This window comes from Myxine glutinosa, chromosome 14, assembly GCF_964187855.1.
Source record: "Myxine glutinosa chromosome 14, kmMyxGlut1.1, whole genome shotgun sequence".
Lineage (NCBI taxonomy): Eukaryota > Metazoa > Chordata > Myxini > Myxiniformes > Myxinidae > Myxine > Myxine glutinosa.
Genome location: NC_136274.1, coordinates 6,409,398 through 6,430,725, shown reverse-complemented (window position 1 = coordinate 6,430,725; position 21,328 = coordinate 6,409,398). Strand labels below are relative to the sequence as shown.

Genomic DNA, 21,328 nt, shown 5'->3' with positions numbered 1-21,328 from the left:
TGAAGCAATGTTTTACGGCCGGATGCCCTTCCTGACGCCAACCCTTTTTGCCGCCTTTAACGACAAGCAGGGAATTACCAGTGAACTGGTACTCAATTTGCCGACCTCGGAAGGATGACAGGCTGAGTCAACCCCCCTGGCGTTAATTCAGCGATTGACCGGGATTCGAACCCAGGATCCTAAGCCGGCACCCTAGCCGCTAGCCCAACACCAGGGACTTTATACAACAGGTATCTTGGCTAGTATATAAATATATATCTCCCCCAATCAGGAAATGCTTCTGGTGCATCTGTCCAGTTTGCTGGAAGTGCTAGATGTTAGAGGCGCATTAACAAAAAGGTCTCTAACATGAAGGGGAGCCACAGTTGTTCGAGCCACAATTACAAGCAGTTGGACCCAACAAGCAAGGGAATGGAGAAAAAAAACAAGAAAGGTGTCGTGCAGAGCATGATACTTGCAAAATCTACCCCTACCCCAAACAGAGGTTGCCATGGATACGTCAACTTGGCCATTTCATTATGATTTAAATTGACGATCTTAATGAATGCTCAGGTCAATCAGATGAAAATTGAATATTTTTCGGATGAAAACTTATGATTTTAGAAGTTTGACCTTGAGTTGACCTTTGACCTAAAAAATAGTTGGTTTCCCAATTCAGTGATGCCTTATGTAATTGCTGTTAATTTTCAAGCTAATTAGATGTAAAATGTCGATTTTTCACATGAAAATTGATGATTTTTCAGATGAAAATGGATGACTTTAGAAGTTTGACCTTGACTTGACCTCTGACCTTTTGACTTGAAAATAGTTGGTTTCCCAAATCAGTTGTTGTTTCGTATGCAACCTGTGGCTGCTGGTTACATCATATTTCTGGAAGCGTGTTCGTGCCGCTGATGCATTGGCCCAATTATCAGTGAGCTGGTACTCAATTTGCCGACCTCGGAAGGATGACAGGCTGAGTCAACCCTCCTGGCATTAATTCAACGATCGACCGGGATTTGAACTCAGGATCCTAGGATCCCAAGCCGGCACCCTAATCACTAAGCCAACACCAGGCTTCCCAATTCAGTGATGCCTTATGTAATTGCTCTTTAATTTTCAAGTTCATTGGATGAAAAATGACGATTTTAGAAATTTGACCTTAAGATGACCTTTGACCTCAAAATCAATAGACTTCTCAGTTGTGACTACGTGGACAACTTCGTAAAGTTTCATGACAATCGCTTTAAAATTGTGACCTGCAGGCGATTGACAAACTGAATAACGCGCAAAACCAACCGATATACTTGGAAAATCTTCAATTTTATAAGTAACAAACAGAAAACAAGGACAGGGAGGGAATAAAACGCAGTAACCTGCAGGTAGGAAGGATGGATTAGGTAGGGTCGGTCGGGGTGGAAATGATCATGAGTAAAGATGAGGGACACATTTTCCAATCAACAGTTCTCGTCGACCAGTGAGAGCAAATTAAAACAAACAAACTCTGCACAGATCATCGTTGTGAAGCACTAATGAGTCGTGCAACATGAATGTGAAAAACGGATACTTCTCATGTCGTGCAAACAGTTAACATGAAACATGTGATCAAGAGTGACCTCAAGATGCTGTGATGAGCTGAAGGACGATGACTCTCACCATGATCGAGTGCTTCGTCAACGAGTGTTCCCGGTCAAGGGGTGAAAAGAGAAAACCGTCCAGCAACTTGATAAATGCTTCTGCTTCACTGCCAAAACGTTCCAAACTGTAGACATGACCATCCATCAAAGGCCCACAATTAGGAACCTCGAGGACACGTGCAATCTGCCAACTAAGCATGCATGATTTATCGTCATCGCTGCTGTTATTGTATGGGGGAAAATATGGCATAAATGAAATCTCCTTACCAATTGGGCTCTCCTTGACAGTAAACGGCCCAGAACCTTTGGGTGGTCTTTCCGTCTTCTACCGACTCCTCTCTGGCCTTGCCCCCCCCCCAGCCCTCTCTGGGCTCTGTCCCCCAAATATTCCTACAGGTCGCACAAGATCTGCCTGCAACCCTCTTATGGTTAAACTGCCAAAATCAAGACTCTCTGCTCACCTTCACTCCTTCATTCCTCTTTTCTCCCGCCTCTGGAACAAACTCCCTCACTCTCTTCAATCCCACTCCTCCCTCCAGGTCTTTAAAACAGCTGTTCACCACCATCTCTTATCCTCCCCCATCCAAAACCTTGATCTTTTCTACCCCCGCTAATTTCGGTCCCCTTGTGTTTTATACCTCTCCCCCCCGCCCTCCCCCGCCTCCTGCCCCCAAGCCCTCTCCCTCCCACACTTCTCCCTGCTCTCAAATGTTGTGGTTGTGTGCTTCCCCTTCTCTCCCCATCTCGTCTTCCGCTCCCTCTTTTTGTATATTTTGTTTGTCTGGTTGATTTGTTTGTGAAATAAATGTTAGCTCTTTCACGAGCCTCGATTCAGTATACAAAAAAAACCAAAAAAAAAAAAAAAAAAAAACGGCCCAGAACCTTTTTTTTCCCCATGTGAAATGTTCCTTTCGTGCACGTGGCACCAATAGGTTGCACGAAACATAAATACAGGTTATGGGCTGCCATCATTATCCTGTACAGCCGCCCACTTATAATGATACAGTCCTCCAAATTGAAGATCTGTGTGAGTCTTTGAATTGAAGACCTGGATTTATGAGTTACATGTCTTACTGTTTGTTCTAAGTTCATATTGTGACACAAATGTATGTAACACTTGGTGCATGTTTACCCACCCTGTGTGTGGGTATGGAATGTGAACTTGAAGTGGAGTTCGACTTCTTTGCTGAAAGCAATTATTGCATCCTATGTAGGTGATAATCTTATGAAAAATCACTCATACGGCGACACTTGGCAAAAGAGAACAAAGTAGAATGGCACTCAGTAGAGCATCCTTTTGACCTCAAAAATAATTGGTGGTTGAATTCAGTGACCTGATGTGTAAATCGTCTTCAAATTTTAAGTTAATCGGATGAAAATTGACAATTTTAAAATTTGGCCTATGTTGACCTTTTGGCCTATTCTGATCTCAAAAATAGTTCGTGGTTGAATTCAGTAAGCTGATATGAAAATCCTATTCAAATTTCCAGTCAATCGGATGAAAATGGAGCATTTTAGAAATTTGAAAGGTTTGTTGACCTTTTGGCTTATGTTGACATTTTGGCCTATGTTGACCTTTTGGACTATGTTGACCTCAAAATAGATGCGGTTGAATTCAGTAAGCCGATATGAAAATCCTATTCAAATTTCAAGTCAATCGGATGAAAATTGAGGATTTTAGAAATTCGAAAAGGTTGTTGACCTTTTGGTTTATGTTGACCTTTTGGCCGATGTTGACCTTTTGGACTATGTTGACCTCAAAATAGATGCGGTTGAATTCAGTAAGCTGATGTGAAAATCCTATTCAAATTTCAAGTCAATCGGATGAAAATTGAGGATTTTAGAAATTCGAAAAGGTTGTTGACCTTTTGGTTTATGTTGACCTTTTGGCCGATGTTGACCTTTTGGACTATGTTGACCTCAAAATAGATGCGGTTGAATTCAGTAAGCCGATATGAAAATCCTATTCAAATTTCAAGTCAATCGGATGAAAATTGAGGATTTTAGAAATTCGAAAAGGTTGTTGACCTTTTGGTTTATGTTGACCTTTTGGCCGATGTTGACCTTTTGGACTATGTTGACCTAAAAATAGATGCGGTTGAATTCAGTAAGCTGATGTGAAAATCCTATTCAAATTTCAAGTCAATCGGATGAAAATTGAGGATTTTAGAAATTCGAAAAAAGTGATTGACCTTTGGCTTATGTTGACCTTTTGACCTCAAAAATAAATAGGATTCTGTCGGAACACCAACTCTACCATTTGGTGAGGTTTCGTGAACATCCGTTAAAAATTGTGACCTTTTAAGGCAAATATAAGTAAGCGGACAGACAAACACACACAAACCGGAGTGATCAACATACTTGTCAAAAAATATATTTTTCCCCAAGTAATAAACCCCGATCTACTACTTATTTAATAGACATACTTTTGCTGAGGAAAGGGTAGAGCTTAAACTGCACATGTGCATTTGCCCAAAATTTGTTCCTGCCCCTCACCCTCTTGCTGAGGAGAGGGGTGGAGTCTCTACAGTCCACACCCTAATGTTGAGAAAGGGCGGAGCCTTGTACACCATTGTGAGTTGAGCGAGGGTTGGAGTTTGCATCAAGCAAGCAAACTCGGTTTTCACCCATCAACCCAACTTTTGGTTTCCGTCAATTTCGAGCAGAACGGCATGTCCGAGTAAATCCATGTTTGCAGTGTGTGTTGGGGTTGAGTAGAGGAAGGTTCCTTTCGAAAATGGAGGCGCTGCGATTTTCAATATGGCCGCCACGGCAGCCATCTTGAAATTGGTTTCCATCAATTTCGAGCAGAACGGCTTATCCGAGTAAATCCATGTTTGCAGTGTGTGTTGGGGTTGAGTAGAGGAAGGTGCCTTTCGAAAATGGGCGCGCTGCAATTTTCAATATGGCCGCCACGGCAGCCATCTTGAAATTGGTTTCCGTCAATTTCGAGCAGAACGGCTTGTCCGATTAAATCCATTTCTGCAGTGTGTGTTGGGTTTGAGTAGAGGAAGGTTCATGGGCGTGCTGCGATTTTCAATATGGCCGCCACGGCAGCCATCTTTGAAATTGGTTTCCACCATGCATGGGCTGAGGGGTTACGCCCGCTTTGCGGTGCTATTTATTATAAATACTAGTGAAGGGACTCGATTAAATTGCAATTATAAATAGTGAATGTGATGAGTTGAGACACACTGGGTTTTTGATGTTGACATATCACCGACACTGTTATGCCTCATACACAGGGTGGAAATTTGGGTTTATTGTCCCCGTCGCACCGCAGAGCGAAAGGGGGACTATGGTTTTCCCCTCCGTCCGTGTGCGTGCATGTGTGCGTCCGTGCGGGCGTGCGTAAGCGAAGGACTGAATTCTAATTTGGTGTGTGGGTGCAACCCACGTCAAAATCCAAGATGGCCGCCGCCATGTATGTCTAACGCCATGTATGTCTGAACCTTGTGAGCGGAATATCTTGAAAAATAAGTGAAGTACCAACTTATAATCTGGTGTGTGGGTGTATCTAGGCACAAGGAAGATCGCTATTTAAAATTGGGTCGCCACGTCAAAATCCAAGATGGCCACCGCCATGTATGTCTGAACCTTGTGAGCGGAATATCTTGAAAAATAAGTGAAATACCAACTTCGAATCTGGTGTGTGGATGTATCTAGGCACAAGGAAGAACGCTATTTAAAATTGGGTCGCCACGTCAAAATCCAAGATGGCCGCCACCATATATATGTCTGAAAATTGTGAGCGAAATATATTGAAAAATAAACGAACTACTAACTTCTAATCTGGTGTGTGGGTGTATCTACACATAAGGGAGAACGCTATTGAAAATTGGGTCGCCACGTCAAAATCCAAGATGGCCGCCGCCATGTATGTCTGAACCTTGTGAGCGAAATATCTTGAAAATTAAACGAACTACTAACTTCTTATCTGGTGTGTGGGTGTATCTATGCATAAGGAAGAACGCTATTGAAAATTGGGTCGCCATGTCAAAATCCAAGATGGCCGCCTTGCATCTTCCACTTTGTCAACTCACATCACTTCACCGACGGGGGACCGAGGCGTAACGCTTGTTAATGTTTGCGACGAGATCAATGTTGATGTGGACGTGGCCTTCAGAAGATGAAATTATTGTTTCTGATTGGTTTGTAGACTTCAAAGCTGAGATTGTTTTAATTGTTGGCGTACTACAGGAGTACTGGCGAGAGAACGATATTTTTGGCAAATGTGCGATATTCTGGATCACCATAGTAACTGTGCCGTGAAATCCTGTTACGCGTGAGAAGGAGACATAGTTATCCATGGGGAAAATGCAGGTTTTCCAGGTGAAGGCCAACTCTGTCTTTTTGTCTTTGGGTATTATTTATCGTCATGTCAAATTCTGGTTGAGTTGGGAACTGGCGACCATGTAGCTGAAATGGTGTACCGGCAGTCGTAATTTTTCTAAACAGCTCAGAGATGATGTAACCACACAACAAACGACTCGTGAAAATAAGCTTACCCAAGGTACACTCTCCAAATGGATGAACAATGTAGGTTGGAAAGTAATTCCTTTTGTTGGTTTTTATCACAATATTTGTCAAAGGTTGGCACACAGGCAGAGCTACAGTAAATAATTTGTTTGCACACATAAAATGGAAGCTGATAGAGCAAGTTGGCGCAGAGCAGGGTCACTCCATTTTCTTTAAAGAATAATATAGAAGATAGAAAGTTGGGTGCCCGATCATAAATAAGGGAAGCCATAAAGATATATGTACATGTACACTAACTTTCCTTGTGTGTAAATCATTTTGCACAGAAAATTTGGGGCGAACGTGCATGCAGCTTCGGCTCTCTGGAAAGGTGACGCAGCACAGGAGCCATCAATCATTTTACTATTATTATAGATAGATATGACAGCTCTTTGGCACATAAAATCCCTGGTGTTGGGGTAGCGGCTAGGGTGCCGGCTTAGGATCCTAGGATCCTGGGTTCGAATCCCGGTCGATTGCTGAATTAACGCCAGGGGGGTTGACTCAGCCTGTCATCCTTCCGAGGTCGGCTAATTGAGTACCAGTTCACTGGTAATTCCCTGTTTGTCGTTAAAGGCGGCAAAAAGGGTTGGCGTCAGGAAGGGCATCCGGCCGTAAAACATTGCTTCAAAAAGGGGACCGAAAAACAACAACAACCACGGTCCCCGAAAAAGGCCAACCCCCGCTTTGCGGGGAAAAATGGCCTCTAAAGGTGGGTTTTTTTTTTGGTTTTTTTTTTTGGCACATAAAATGCACAAAACGGATCAATTCTGAACAACTTCAATTTAGAAAAACACGTTTTGTAAAACTCGGTTTCCTCCTCCAGGATGAAGAACATTTAATTTCAATTTTAAAATCAGACAGGAAAGTGGAAGATGAGAAATAAAACTGAAAGTAATTAAATAATTGTAGGCACTAGTACACACAAAACAGGATAAAAACTTGAGAGTTCCACGAGAACACCTTACCCCACGCAATGTTCAAGTTAATAACTCAAATGCAATAAAACGAGAAAGCATCTGAAAATGAAAAGCCTGTCCGCATCCGCTTTGTATTCAGACGTATTCTTCTTCTTCTTAAGTATGCTAAACAGGATGAACACAGCTTAAAAAAAAAATACTAAATAAAAATTGGCGATTTTATACAAACCTTGACCTTTGACCTTTTGATCAAAAAAATGGTCGGCTCATAGCTTTTGATTGGTGAACCAATTCAGTTACCCAGCATGCAAATTATTAAAATAACAAGTCGAGTTTAAATTCGATTTTATGTGACGATGACAGATGGACAGACAGAAATGAATAAATTGCAAAAGCCTGCTTTTCACTTTGAAAATGTAAAAATGTCACTGTCACAAACTGTCAAAAAATGTCACTTTGAAAATGTAGATGGAGTAAAAAAAAAATGAAGCTCAGGATTCAAGCACAACTACCAAAAAATCCCCAATTGCTGTTGTCACCAATGAATTGAGGATTGAAGAATGAAGAGTGAATTAAAACAGAAGCAAAGACAAAGGATATAAAGATAAAGAAAAAGCAGCAAAACAAGGTTCATTTGTGAGGAAACACCAGTGACTTATTACAGATTATCTGGTTGTGTGGGTCAAGTGTAGATTATCTGGTTGTGTGGGTAAAGGATAGATTATCTGGTTGTGTGGGTCAAGTGTAGATTATCTGGTTGTGTGGGTCAAGTAGATTATCTGGTTGTGTGGGTCAAGTGTAGATTATCTGGTTGTGTGGGTCAAGTGTAGATTATCTGGTTGTGTGGGTCAAGTGTAGATTATCTGGTTGTGTGGGTCAAGTGTAGATTATCTGGTTGTGTGGGTCAAGTGTAGATTATCTGGTTGTGTGGGTCAAGTGTAGATTATCTGGTTGTGTGGGTCAAGTGTAGATTATCTGGTTGTGTGGGTCAAGTGTAGATTATCTGGTTGTGTGGGTCAAGTGTAGATTATGTGGTTGTGTGGGTCAAGGATAGATTCTCTGCTTGTGTGGGTCAAAGATAGATTATAATCAGATAATTATCTGATTGTGTGAGTCAAGTGTAGATTATCTGGTTGTGTGGGTCAAGTGTAGATTATCTGGTTGTGTGGGTCAAGTGTAGATTATCTGCTTGTGTGGGTCAAGTGTAGATTATCTGGTTGTGTGGGTCAAGTGTAGATTATCTGGTTGTGTGGGTCAAATGTAGATTATCTGGTTGTGTGGGTCAAGTGTAGATTATCTGGTTGTGTGGGTCAAGTGTAGATTATGTGGTTGTGTGGGTCAAGTGTAGATTATCTGGTTGTGTGGGTCAAGTGTAGATTATCTGGTTGTGTGGGTCAAGTGTAGATTATGTGGTTGTGTGGGTCAAGGATAGATTCTCTGCTTGTGTGGGTCAAAGATAGATTATAATCAGATAATTATCTGATTGTGTGAGTCAAGTGTAGATTATCTGGTTGTGTGGGTCAAGTGTAGATTATCTGGTTGTGTGGGGCAAGTGTAGATTATCTGCTTGTGTGGGTCAAAGATAGATTATAATCAGATAATTATCTGATTGTGTGGGTCAAGTGTAGATTATCTGGTTGTGTGGGTCAAGTGTAGATTATCTGGTTGTGTGGGTCAAGTGTAGATTATCTGGTTGTGTGGGTCAAGTGTAGATTATGTGGTTGTGTGGGTCAAGTGTAGTTTATCTGGTTGTGTGGGTCAAGTGTAGATTATCTGGTTGTGTGGGTCAAGTGTAGATTATCTGGTTGTGTGGGTCAAGTGTAGATTATCTGGTTGTGTGGGTCAAGTGTAGATTATGTGGTTGTGCGGGTCAAGTGTAGATTATCTGGTTGTGTGGGTCAAGTGTAGATTATCTGGTTGTGTGGGTCGATTATTTTATCTGGTTGTGTGGGTCAAGTGTAGATTATCTGGTTGTGTGGGTCAAGTGTAGATTATCTGATTGTGTGGGTCAAGTGTAGATTAGCTGGTTGTGTGGGTCAAGTGTAGATTATCTGGTTGTGTGGGTCAATCGTAGATTATCTGGTTGTGTGGGTCAAGTGTAGATTATCTGGTTGTGTGGGTCAAGTGTAGATTATCTGGTTGTGTGGGTCGATTATTTTATCTGGTTGTGTGGGTCAAGTGTAGATTATCTGGTTGTGTGGGTCAAGTGTAGATTATCTGATTGTGTGGGTCAAGTGTAGATTAGCTGGTTGTGTGGGTCAAGTGTAGATTATCTGGTTGTGTGGGTCAATCGTAGATTATCTGGTTGTGTGGGTCAAGTGTAGATTATCTGGTTGTGTGGGTCAAGTGTAGATTATCTGGTTGTGTGGGTCAAGTGTAGATTATCTGGTTGTGTGGGTCAATCGTAGATTATCTGGTTGTGTGGGTCAAGTGTAGATTATCTGGTTGTGTGGGTCAAGTGTAGATTATCTGGTTGTGTGGGTCAAGTGTAGATTATCTGGTTGTGTGGGTCAAGTGTAGATTATCTGGTTGTGTGGGTCAAGTGTAGATTACGTGGTTGTGTGGGTCAAGTGTAGATTATGTGGTTGTGTGGGTCAAGTGTAGATTATCTGGTTGTGTGGGTCAAGTGTAGATTATCTGGTTGTGTGGGTCAAGTGTAGATTATGTGGTTGTGTGGGTCAAGGATAGATTATCTGCTTGTGTGGGTCAAAGATAGATTATAATCAGATAATTATCTGATTGTGTGGGTCAAGTGGATTATCAGGTTGAGCGGGTGAACCATTTCTTGAACATGCGTGGTCCGACTTTGTTCAAAATTGAACATGCCCTGTGTTTTGAAACGATAAAGAAACCAGAGCATCCCCTCCCTCCCCATCGAATACTCCCCACGTCCCACATGTCTTGCATGCACTCACAAAGCACCGAAGTAGCACACGTGGGCGTGCCATCTCACCAGAGCATGTGTGAGGCTCACAGGAGCTCATGTGGACGTGCCATGTTGAAGTGCAGTTATATGGTGTGAAAGGGCAATAGGGGTGATTTGGAAGTTAAACACAAAGGGTAAAGAAGGAGAAGAGACAGACATGAGGGTGAGGCGGCTGCCGACACATCCGATCCTGATTGTTGCGAATTGCGGTTACAAACACTTATGCTAACACTCATAAAGAGATAACTGATGAATAATTATTAAACCCCTCAGTCATTTTCATTTTCATAACAATAATTTACAGACAGATGTTTGAAGAAAAAAAATAAAAAAAGTGTGATGCAGAAGCAAATTTAAACTGCTTACTTGTCTCGGTGTGCACGTGACCCGGAAGTGAAATCACTGGAAAAGTATGCAGTGAGAAGGGAAACGATGTCTTGAGAGATTGTGAGCCACCAACACTGCTGCACACACAGCACCAGCTCCATGGGTGTCTCGACGTAAAGTACGAGTACGAATATTGAGCATTTATTTATTTATTTTAAAACTTTGATCGAAGGCTCTTCGTGGAGCCAGCACATAATCCCATGTAGGATAAACATTAGTTCACATGCATGTACTTTGCACTAATTATGTGGCCATTGGTGGACAATGAACAAATACATATATGGTGTATGAGATTTTAACCTGGTTCCACCATCATGAGCGAGGGTTCAGATGGGAATACTAACAGAGATATGTACAAATGGAACGCCGGCCTCAGTGTTACAAAATATTAGCAGGTGAATGCAACATATATCATTCAATTCTGGTCATTCCAACAATAAACGAGACCGGCACTCTCTGACGTCACGACGTCGACCGACATGCCTCCGCCCACATTATTACATAATTATACACAGTTGTACCAAGTTTGACATAGTTCCTTTCAGCCGTTCTTAATTTATAGCAGTAAGGAAAACCTATCAATACCGCATGGACGGACAGACGGACGGACAGACGGACGGACAACCGCGAAAACACAATGGCTCCGCCGACGAAGTCGCCAAAAAAAAAAGCAAAAGGAAAACATAGAAAGCAAAAACCTTCTGGAGACATGAAGTCACACAAAAGCAGTCAGCCATCTAACTGAGACATCGACAAGTTGACTCAATCTGCTTTACCGAGTAATTTTAGAATTTCCTGGTAGTACATGCATCTCCTATCATCTGCTTCTCTTGGCTCATCTGATCGTACGCTGGTGAAACTGCGAATTTCATTATCTGCCTCTGTTTGTATGGTGACCTTGGACCTGGCTGTCCTGAACAGATCACATACCCAAGCTGGCTTTAGACATCGCGCACAGGACCAAGTCTGAGACGTTCTCAGCTTAAAATAATGTTTGTATCCATGCAGCCTTGGTGCACATTTCCCTGGAGTATGGGGGTCCTCTGTGGGGTGCATTGACAGGTCTCACCTTGTGACCCTGGAAGCAGTGGAATCCAAGGCTCTGAGGCTAATTGGTGTTACTAAACAGGAGGCAGAAGTACAAGGCCTGCTCCTCTCCCACCGCCGACAGGTTGGTGGCCGACACGTTTTATATCGCGTCATTTTTAGTCTTGCTCAACCTGTCTTCTTGTCCCTCATGAGCCCAATCAGACTGCACTCTCTCTGCGACCAGCCCAAACAGTATTTACCTACCTACCCATATCAAGGTGAACTGCTAACTAAACTCTTTGAACCTCTTCTCTCAACGCTCCCTCGAATCACCTCTGTGTTCGTACAATCATATTATTTTCTCTGTTCCATTGGAATGGTGAGTTATCGCCATCTCATGTTATTCCCCCATTCCTATTGCCAATGTTATATATTCTATCGAATCTCCTCTCCTATCCTGCCCACCAGAACCTTTCAACATGTACACACACACACACACACACACACACACACACACACACACACACACACACACACACACACGCTCACACACACACACACACACACACACACACACACACACACACACACACACACACACACACACACACACACACACACACTTTGCCAGCTTTTCCTCTCTGTTTCCACATTCAACATTAACTCAAAGCACTCAGCTCCCTTGTCCTGTCTGTATGTTACAACGAAAGCACTGCCCGTACATTTGCTCCATCAGTGTCAACGTCCTCATAGGTCATTGAGCTCCTCCATGAGTCTTGATCTCTGTATTAAAAAAAAAAATCCAGATGATCACTCCACTAAAGAAAGGTCCTCAAATAACTTAGCTTTAGAGTAGAAAAAGTTTGAAAAACAAGAACGTCTCACCTGCTTGATATCGGATGTATCAATAATATGCTGCCAGACTTCCAGGACATGCTGTGGAAAGTCCAGAAAAGCACAAAAGGTGGCCAACAGCTCTGAATCGCATTTTGAAGTCAGCAGGTTGGTTAGTACCTTGATGACGAGCTTCAAACGGCACGCCCCTTCCAGTACGAGGTCTTGCACCTGTTTACAGGAGGAATGCACAAGTGTTGACACTTTAGCAGGATCTGAACATGTTACAAGAATGGTGAGACAGTTGTTCACATGTGAGGTCCAGGTCAGATTCCACCCAGTGTAGTAATCTCTCAGTTCTTGGTTTTATTTCTCCTCGTTAACACCAAAACGTAGCAGAAGGAAATGTAATCAAAGCAGAGCAAGTCATTTATTTTGAAAACCAGACATTAATTTGACATCGCGACGTCGACCGATATGCCTCCACCCACATCAAGTCTTTGCTTACTCTAACTTTGACCTACAACCTCAAGACCATTTGACCTCAATATCTAATCTGTACATATATATCATGGGACATATACCTAGTTTAGTTCCAATCCCATAGTCAATGGTATCATATTAACAGGAGTTTTAATGTGACCTCTGACCCTTGACCTTTTAGGAAAACAATCTATCATGGATGGATGCACAGGATATCATGGATATTATACTTGTACCAAATTTGATTTAAATCCCTTCAGCTGTTGTTAAGTACCATCGGATCTTGACATTCGCGGTCTCAACATTCGCGGACCCCACCTATTCGCGGTTCATAAAATGCAACCTGCTTCTACATTTGTGGGCCTGTGCCCTACTTTGGCCTGTGTTTTTGCCTCTTGCTCTGCTCATCGTTCGATCATGTCTCCCAAGCGCAAGACCAGTGCCGGAGATGTGTCGACTGCCAAGAGGCAGAAGAAAGCAATGAGCCCGAGCCACAAAGTGGTGCTGCTGGACCGGCTTTCGAGAGGAGAGTGTGTGGGCAGGCATTATGATGTGAACTATATATGGAAGAATGAGAAGGCAATCCAATAAAGTGTTGTGGCGAGCTCTGTACCGAGCACCAAGGTGGTGTCCAGGTCCGGAATGTCCACATATAAAGAATGGAGAAGGCTCTGAATGTATGGATAAAGCACAACACAAAGAAGTGCATGCCTTTAAGTGGACCTCTAATTTGGGAAAACGTAAGGTGTACGTACATGCATCTGGCCGGGATGGGTGGTGCTAGCACGAGTGATAGAGGTGCGGCTATGAGGGATGTGCTAAGCGATGCGGGTACAAGCAGATTCAGTACATTCCAAGCAAGCAGGGCATGATTTCACCCTTTGAGGACCGGTACGGTCTCCACAATGTCAAACTGTCAGGTGAGCGTGCCTCCATGGACCATGATGCGTCCAAAACGTTCCCTGCTCAACTTGCACAGCTGGTCGACAAAAATGGGTACCTGCCAGAGCAGGTCTTCAATGCAGACAAGACCGGCCTGTTCTGGAAAAAATGTCCGCGAGATCTTTCATCTCGAACTGTGAGGCGACAGCATCAGGGTTCAACAGGCATCCCTTCTCCTCTGCACGGCCACAAAAGGGGAATATATGATGAAGCCCCTGATGCTGTACTGTTCTCTGAACCCACGTGTTCATAAGGGCAAGAGCAAACACCTCGATAATGCTCCTGGCCACCCCAGGGACTTGAAGGTGACTCACCGAACGTCGAGATGATTTTCCTGCTGCCCAACACCACCTCCCTGATCCAGCCGCTTGACCAAGGGGTAACCTCCACTTTTAAAACGTATTACACCCGCCGCACTTTTCGTCGCATTTTGGATGCGATGGACTCCGACCCAGAGCTCACTGTTGGGCAGTGCTGGATAGAGTTCAACATAGTCCACTGCATCGGTGCCATCAAGGAGTCGCTGGATGAGGTGAGAGCCTCCACCATCAATGCGTGCTGGCAAAACCTGTGGCCACAGGCATTGAAGAACCTTCCAGGCTTTCCCGATAACACGGAGGAGAGGCATGAAAATGCCGGTTTGGCATGGCAGATGGGACAGCAAGGCTTTGATGATATGGAGCCTGAGGAGTTGGAGGATCTTATCACCTCACATGGCGACAAGCTCACCGAGGAGGAGTTGAATGCCATTATCAAGGTTTCCAAGGAGGAGGAGGAAGAGAGACAGGCAGTGATGAGGTGGAAGAGGTGCCGAGGTCCAACCTCAAAGTCAAGCTCCTGGGTGAGGTGCTGCAGGACAGGTGGGCAATTGCCGATAGGGTGCAAGAAGCTGACCTGGTCATGGAGCATTACCTCAACTTTAAGACGGCGTTGGATGATGCGATGCTCCCATACAATGAGCTACATCAAAAACTGCGGCAATCTGCCAGGCAGCTCTCCATCATGCATTTTTTTCATCATGGTCCCTCCACCTCAATAGCTTCAGCAACCTCTCCTACCTGTCCTGCCACTCCTGCCTCCCTCTCAGTGCATGACTCATCAGCATCCTCACTTGAGTTGTCTTCACTGGATTTTAATTCCTCATCATTTGAAAAGTATTGTGTGTTTGTGAATTAAAAATTTGGAACCATACATGCTGTTATTGTTGTTTTTTTTACTTTTATGGTACGGTTGGTTCAGGACTTTTAATAAACTGTAATCACATTCCTTCAATAAACATCAGAAAGGGTACCTGGTGTTGTTGGTTTTTCATTTGTATGCATTTTGTATAAAACGGTAATCATGTGCATTTACGGTTAAAAACATTTTAAACTTAAAAATTTTTCCCATATGAATCATTAATCGCTGGGAACCTATCCCCCTTTCCGGTGTTGCCATTTGCGGACTTTTCATGAATCATGAACAGCCGGGAAATTATCCCCATTTCCCCCATTGAAACAATACCCCCAACATTTGCGGCTTTGATATTTGCGGGATTTTCTGCGAGTCAGGAACTGCCGAGAAGCTATTCCCCCCTTTTTCTATTGAAAGCATGCTTACACATTCGCGGTTTCGGCATTCACGGCATTTTCCAGGAAGGTATCCCCCGTGAATGTCGGAGTCCAACAGTATCTCATTTTTCTCTGACATGACCTCTGCCCTTTCATCACTTGACCCCATAATCTAATCAGTTTATCTTTACATCATTATACATAGTTGTACCAAGTTTGACTTAGATCCCTTTAGCCACTCATGACCTCTGACCTTTGACATTGTGATGCTGAAATCTAATCAGTTCATCTTTGCATCATAATACATACTTTTACCAAGTTTGGTCAAAATCCCATCACTGGTTCACAAGGTAGCATGGTAACATAATTTTTACCTAACGGGAAAAAAGAAACCAAAAGCTGAATCCTATCCAAGTTCCTACTGATGACTCCATTTGTCTATTTGTGTTCCTCCTGATACTCCAATGCTATATTTGGTCAGTTATTTGATTACAATCCTGGACGGGTCGCCACTCCTAAGCAGAGAACCCGACTGAGGGGGCATAAATTTGTAATTTGTTCAGGGTGCCGGCGATAGCTCTCCCACTCTTCATGAAGGACACCGCGGTATCTTTAACGTCCACCAACCAATGCTGGCAGATGGGAGGCCAGTTTAACATCCATGCGAGGGATGGCACACACGTTGATGAATCACCCTGCATTCGAAAAACGGGGATAACAGTTTATAGCTAGGCTGAGATTTGAGCCCAGGTGAGAGAGCCCAGAGGTGAGTGTGCATACCTCTAGACTGACATGGCAGCCCAAAGAGAAACTTTACCACTTGAAAATTTAAGGGAAAAACGTTTCCTGTTCAAAATACGCCAAAAGAGGACAACAATGAAAAACTTTCCCCGGCCAGCCCCAAAAGATAACAATGTAATATGACCATATAAATTTAGTTTTGAGCCATCTGGAGTACATTTTCCAAGCAGTTGCTATGATACAAGAAGCATACATGATGTATTATTTCATGTCATGGTTCTCCAGCCAAGAAAACCAGGAGAAGCTATGGAGCAGGCTCTATGAAATTACTGATGCACATTTTCTCATTATTGAAAGAATAATACATCACCAAACCAAAAGTTGGAGTCCTATTAGTTTCAAACTGAATTTCCATGTGACAGACCGATGTGAATCGATGTGAAAAAGAACAGCCTAAACAACAGCAACAACAACAACAGGCATTTTAAGGCCATTTTCCCTGCTAGAGTGGGGGTTAGCCTTGTGGTCCCCATGACAATCTTCTCCATTTTGCCATATTTTCTGCATCTCCCCTTGTTAACCCCCTTGCCCGCATTTCTTCTTCCACCACCGATAGCCAAGTCTTTCTCAGTCTTCCCCATCCTCTACTTCCTTCTACATTCATTTCCATCACTCTTCTCAACCAGTCACTTTCATCCTTCCTCAACACATGACCAAACCATCTCAACCTGTTCCTCTTCACAGCATCAATCACAGGCTCTATTCCCATCATCTTTCGCAATTCATCATTTGTCTTCCTCTCTCTCAACGATACTCCGCACATCCACCGAACCATTCGCATTTCCACCCTTTCCAGCCTTCGTTGCTGCTCTACGTTCATTACCCATGTCTCGCTTCCATAAATCATAAGACTTCTCACACATGCAGCATACACCTTTCCCTTCAGCTTCAATGACACTCCCCTCCTCATCAGCACGCCACTCAGTTCCCGAAACTTCTTCCATGCACATCTCGCTCGAGCAACCGTTGCCGAGTCTGATCCACCTTCTCCATTCAGCATGTCTCCGGGGCAGAAAAATGTTTTCACACCTTCCAGCTTCACGCCGTCTCCAAGATCCAACACAACATTTCCTCCATCTGCAGCTCCCTCTGTGCACACCTTACACTTGAATGTAGCTGCCACACTGGTTAATGACCCTCTCAGACCACTACATTTTTGATGAACCCACTCTGCGCACATTGTACATTGAATGGAGTTCACTCCGACACCCTTCCTACACACAGCACAGGGCCACTTCCCAGTTCTTTCCACCTCACCACATGCTTTACCACTTGCCATCACCTTCGTCTTTCCGATATTCACCTTCAGACCTTTTGCCACCATACATTCCTTCCACTTGTTCATCTTTTCCTTTTCCTGCCACCATACATTCCCCATCACCCCTCTCCTCCAAATCTTCCCCATCACCCATCCCTTTCAAATCTCCCCCCTTGCCCCCTCCCTCCTAAACTACCCCCTCACCCCTCCCCGCCAAGACGCCCCCTCGCCCCTCCCCTCCTAGACTCCTGCCTCACCCCTCCCCTCCAAATCTCCCCCATATCCCATCCCTTTCAAATCCCTCCCCTTGTCCCTTCCCTCCTAAACTCCCCCCTCACCCCTCCCCTTCAAATCTCCCCACCCTCATTGCTTCTCAATTTCCCCCCGCTCACTCCCCCTCCTCAAAGCGTCCTCCCCGCTTCTTCCCCCTTCAAACTCTCACCTCCATCTCCCCCAACCTTCTGCCTCGCTCTTCCCCCTCCTCAAATAACACCTCATTGTGGCTCACCCAATCACCATCAAACCTTTTGTCCGCCCCATCCTTCCCTTTCTCCGAGCTATTCTGAAATCTCTGACACACCTTCAACAGCTCTCCCTACCTCTTCCACCTCTTCCACATCTTACCCTACCCCTCCTCCCCCCTGTTCTGTATCTGATGCTCCCCCTTCCTCTTCATTAACGGTATGGACCTCAAACATCCGGGGCCTTCGTTCAAACTTAACCGATCTCTCCATACAGGTTGCTTCTGTCAAACCAGACGTGATCTGCTTAACAGAAACTTTCCTCCTTTATGATGTCTCTGATTCCATAGTATCTCTCCCGGGCTACTCCCTCCTCCGGTATGATAGACCTGAGCCTCGTCCTGGAGGCGGGGTTGCTATCTTTATCAAAAACTCTCTTCCTCACTCGCCCTGCACTGCACTCTCTCCACCTCACCCCCAGGAATACCTCTGGCTACGGCTTCCCCTTCGCTCCCACCTCTTGTTCATATGTGTGTTGTACCGTCCACCAAACAGTGATGACTCCATCTACATCTCGCTGTCTGATGACATGGACCAACTTCTATCTACTCATCCCAACTCTCTCTTCCTCATATGTGGTGATTTCAACTGTCATCATGCCAGTTGGCTGGGTGTGGGTACCTCTCTCACCAGCCATGGCTCCTCAGCAAAGGACTTCTGCGACTCACTGGGACTGACACAATCTGTCAATTTCCCGACCCGGATCTCAGTCAACGGAACATCTTCTCTTCTGGACTTGGTTATGACTAACTTCCCTGAAAATGTCTGCTGCTCTTCTTCTGCTCCGATCGGAACATCTGATCATGTCCTTGTTAAAGTGGACATCTCTCTGACCATCCTCAGGGAACCTGCTCAGCGTCGACGAGTCTGGCATTTCACTCAGGCCAACTGGCACGGTCTTCAAGCAGCAATAAATCATCTGGACTGGTCTCCCATCTCTACCACCTCTGACATCAACTCATCCTGGGAATTCTTCCAAAGTAAATTGCTCTCTCTCATGCACAGATTTATCCCATCTCGTCTTCAGTTGTCATACCCTTCCTCCCGTCCATGGTACACGGAATCTTGTGGTGAGGCTGTTGCCCAGAAACAACTTGCCTTCGTCTCCTGGAAAGCAAATCCAACGGAAGGAAATCTCATTTCCTTTCACAAAGCCCGAAACAAGTGTGTGTCCACCCTCAGGAGAGCCAGGAAACAATATCTCTCCGTTCTCAAGACCGAACTCTCTTATCTGTCTCCCTCTTCCAAATCCTGGTGGCGTCTGGTCAAATCCGTTTCTGGTGTTTGTTCCCCCTCCATCCCCTCCCTTACCTCAAACGGCTACACAGCTGACTCCGCACGTGAAAAAGCTGAATGCCTCAACTCTGTGTTTGCCTCTAAATCTTGTGTCCCAAACCCATCCCTCTCTGTACCCACCATACCCAGTCGTACCCTGCTGCTCCTGGACTCCGTGTCCTTTCCTCCTGACAAGGTGGAAAAGTTTCTGTCAACCCTCGACTCTGATTCTGCAACTGGACCCGACGGCATCAGCCCACGGGTCCTAAAATCCTGCTCTGCTGCTCTATCTCACCCTCTCTCTGTTCTCTTCACCCTCTCTTTTGCGCAAGGTCAACTGCCATCTGCTTGGAAATCAGCCAACATCACCGCTTTGCACAAAAAAGGTGCAAAAACAGATCCTAGCAACTACAGACCAATCAGCCTTCTCCCAATTATCAGCAAAGTCATGGAATCCATCATTGCTTCTGATATGAAATATTTCCTCTTCTCCAATGGCTTGATCTCTGATCATCAATTTGGTTTCAGACCAGGTCACTCGACTCTGGACATGCTGCTTCTGCTGTCTCAACAATGGATGGAGGTCCTCAATGCCAAACAGGAAATTAGAGCTGTCTCCCTCGACATATCACGTGCCTTCGACACGGTCTGGCACCCCGCTCTGCTCACCAAACTCTCCTCCTTTGGTATCCATGGAAATCTCCACGCATGGCTGGCGGACTTCCTCTCTAGTCGTCGTCAACGTGTGGCCTTGAATGGGTTTCTCTCATCTCCTCTTCCTGTTCAGGCTGGAGTTCCCCAAGGCAGTGTTCTGGGCCCCGTGCTTTTTCTGGTCTTCATCAATGATCTCTCTGACTCTCTCGAAAATCCTCTCTATCTCTTTGCTGATGACTCCACTCTCTGCCGCTCCATTCCTCTTCCCTCAGATCGGCAGTCTGCTGCCTCCTCACTCTCTGAAGACCTGGACAAAATCACAGACTGGTCAAACAAGTGGAACATGTCTTTCAATCCTGACAAATCTCACACTCTTACTATGTCTCTCCGAAAAGATCGACTGGACAACCCTCCCATCTACTTTCTCAACAATCCTCTCCAAGAAGTTCTGTCGCTCAAGATTTTGGGTCTCACTATCTGCCATGATCTTTCTTGGGAAAACCACATTTCCAAGCTGGCCTCCAAAGCCAGTCGCCGACTGGGCATCCTCCGTCGTGCGAAGTCCTTCCTCGGCACACCTGAGCTCCTCACCACATACAAGGCTTTCATCCGCAGCTCAATGGAATACTGTTCTCCCCTATGGGCCGGTGCTCCTGCCTCACACCTAGCTCGGCTTCACGCTGTTGAAACCAAAGCTTTCAGAATTATTGGAATCTCCCGCGATGAAGCTATCTCTGAGGGCCTTTCACTCACTCACCGCAGGCAGGTAGGTGGTCTTTCTGTCTTCTACCGACTCCTCTCCGGCCTTGCACCCCAGCTCTCTCTGTGCTCTGTCCCCCAAATATTCCTACAGGTCGCACAAGATCTGCCAGCAACCCTCTGATGGTTAAACTGCCGAAATCTCGGCTCTCCGCTCACCTTCACTCTTTCATTCCTCTTTTCTCCCGCCTCTGGAACAAACTCCCTCACTCCCTTCAATCCCACTCCTCCCTCCAGGTCTTTAAAACAGCTGTTCACCACCATCTCTTATCTTCCCCATCCAAAACCTTGATCTTTTCTACCCCCGCTAATTCACCCCAGATCCACCTTGTTTGAAATTCCAACTTCTTTCCTGGAAGTCCTGGCAGTGTCCATATGTTTTATACCTCTCCCACTGCCCCTTCCCACGCCCCCCCCCCCCCCAAAGCCCTCGCCCTCTCTCAGATCTCTCGATGTCTCCATGTCTCTCGGTCCCTGCTCTCAAATGTTGTGTTTGCGTCCTTCCCCCTCTCTCCCCATCTTGTCTACCGCTCCCTATGTTATATGTTTTATGTGTCGGTTTGTCTTTCTGTGTGATTAATGTTCGCTCTTTTCACGAGCCTCGATATTGTATACAAAAAAAAAAAAAAAAAAAAAAAAAAAAAAAAAGTCCATCCATACTTTCCGCAATCAACACCAGATCATCTGCATACAACTCCCACGGTAAACCCTCCTTTACGTTCCGAGCCAGCACCTCCATCACAGCTACAAATCGTAGTGGACTTAGTACCGACCCCTGATGCACTCCCACCATCACCTCAAACTCACCACTGTTCCCGTCCTTCGTCCTTACAGCTGTGCGCGCTCTTTTGTACA

General features: G+C 44.8%; 1 protein-coding gene across 1 annotated transcript in view; it reads right to left on the bottom strand.

Annotated features, from left to right (window-relative positions):
• Window positions 1–21,328, bottom strand: part of STK36 (serine/threonine kinase 36) — a 128,642-nt gene that overhangs the window by 38,639 nt on the left and 68,675 nt on the right. The window contains exons 12-14 of the mRNA XM_078768054.1: window positions 12,282–12,461; window positions 10,347–10,444; window positions 1,636–1,741 (exon numbers count right to left, since the gene is read on the bottom strand). Coding sequence (XP_078624180.1) covers window positions 1,636–1,741; window positions 10,347–10,444; window positions 12,282–12,461 — 384 coding nt within the window. The remainder of the gene's footprint in view (window positions 1–1,635; window positions 1,742–10,346; window positions 10,445–12,281; window positions 12,462–21,328) is intronic.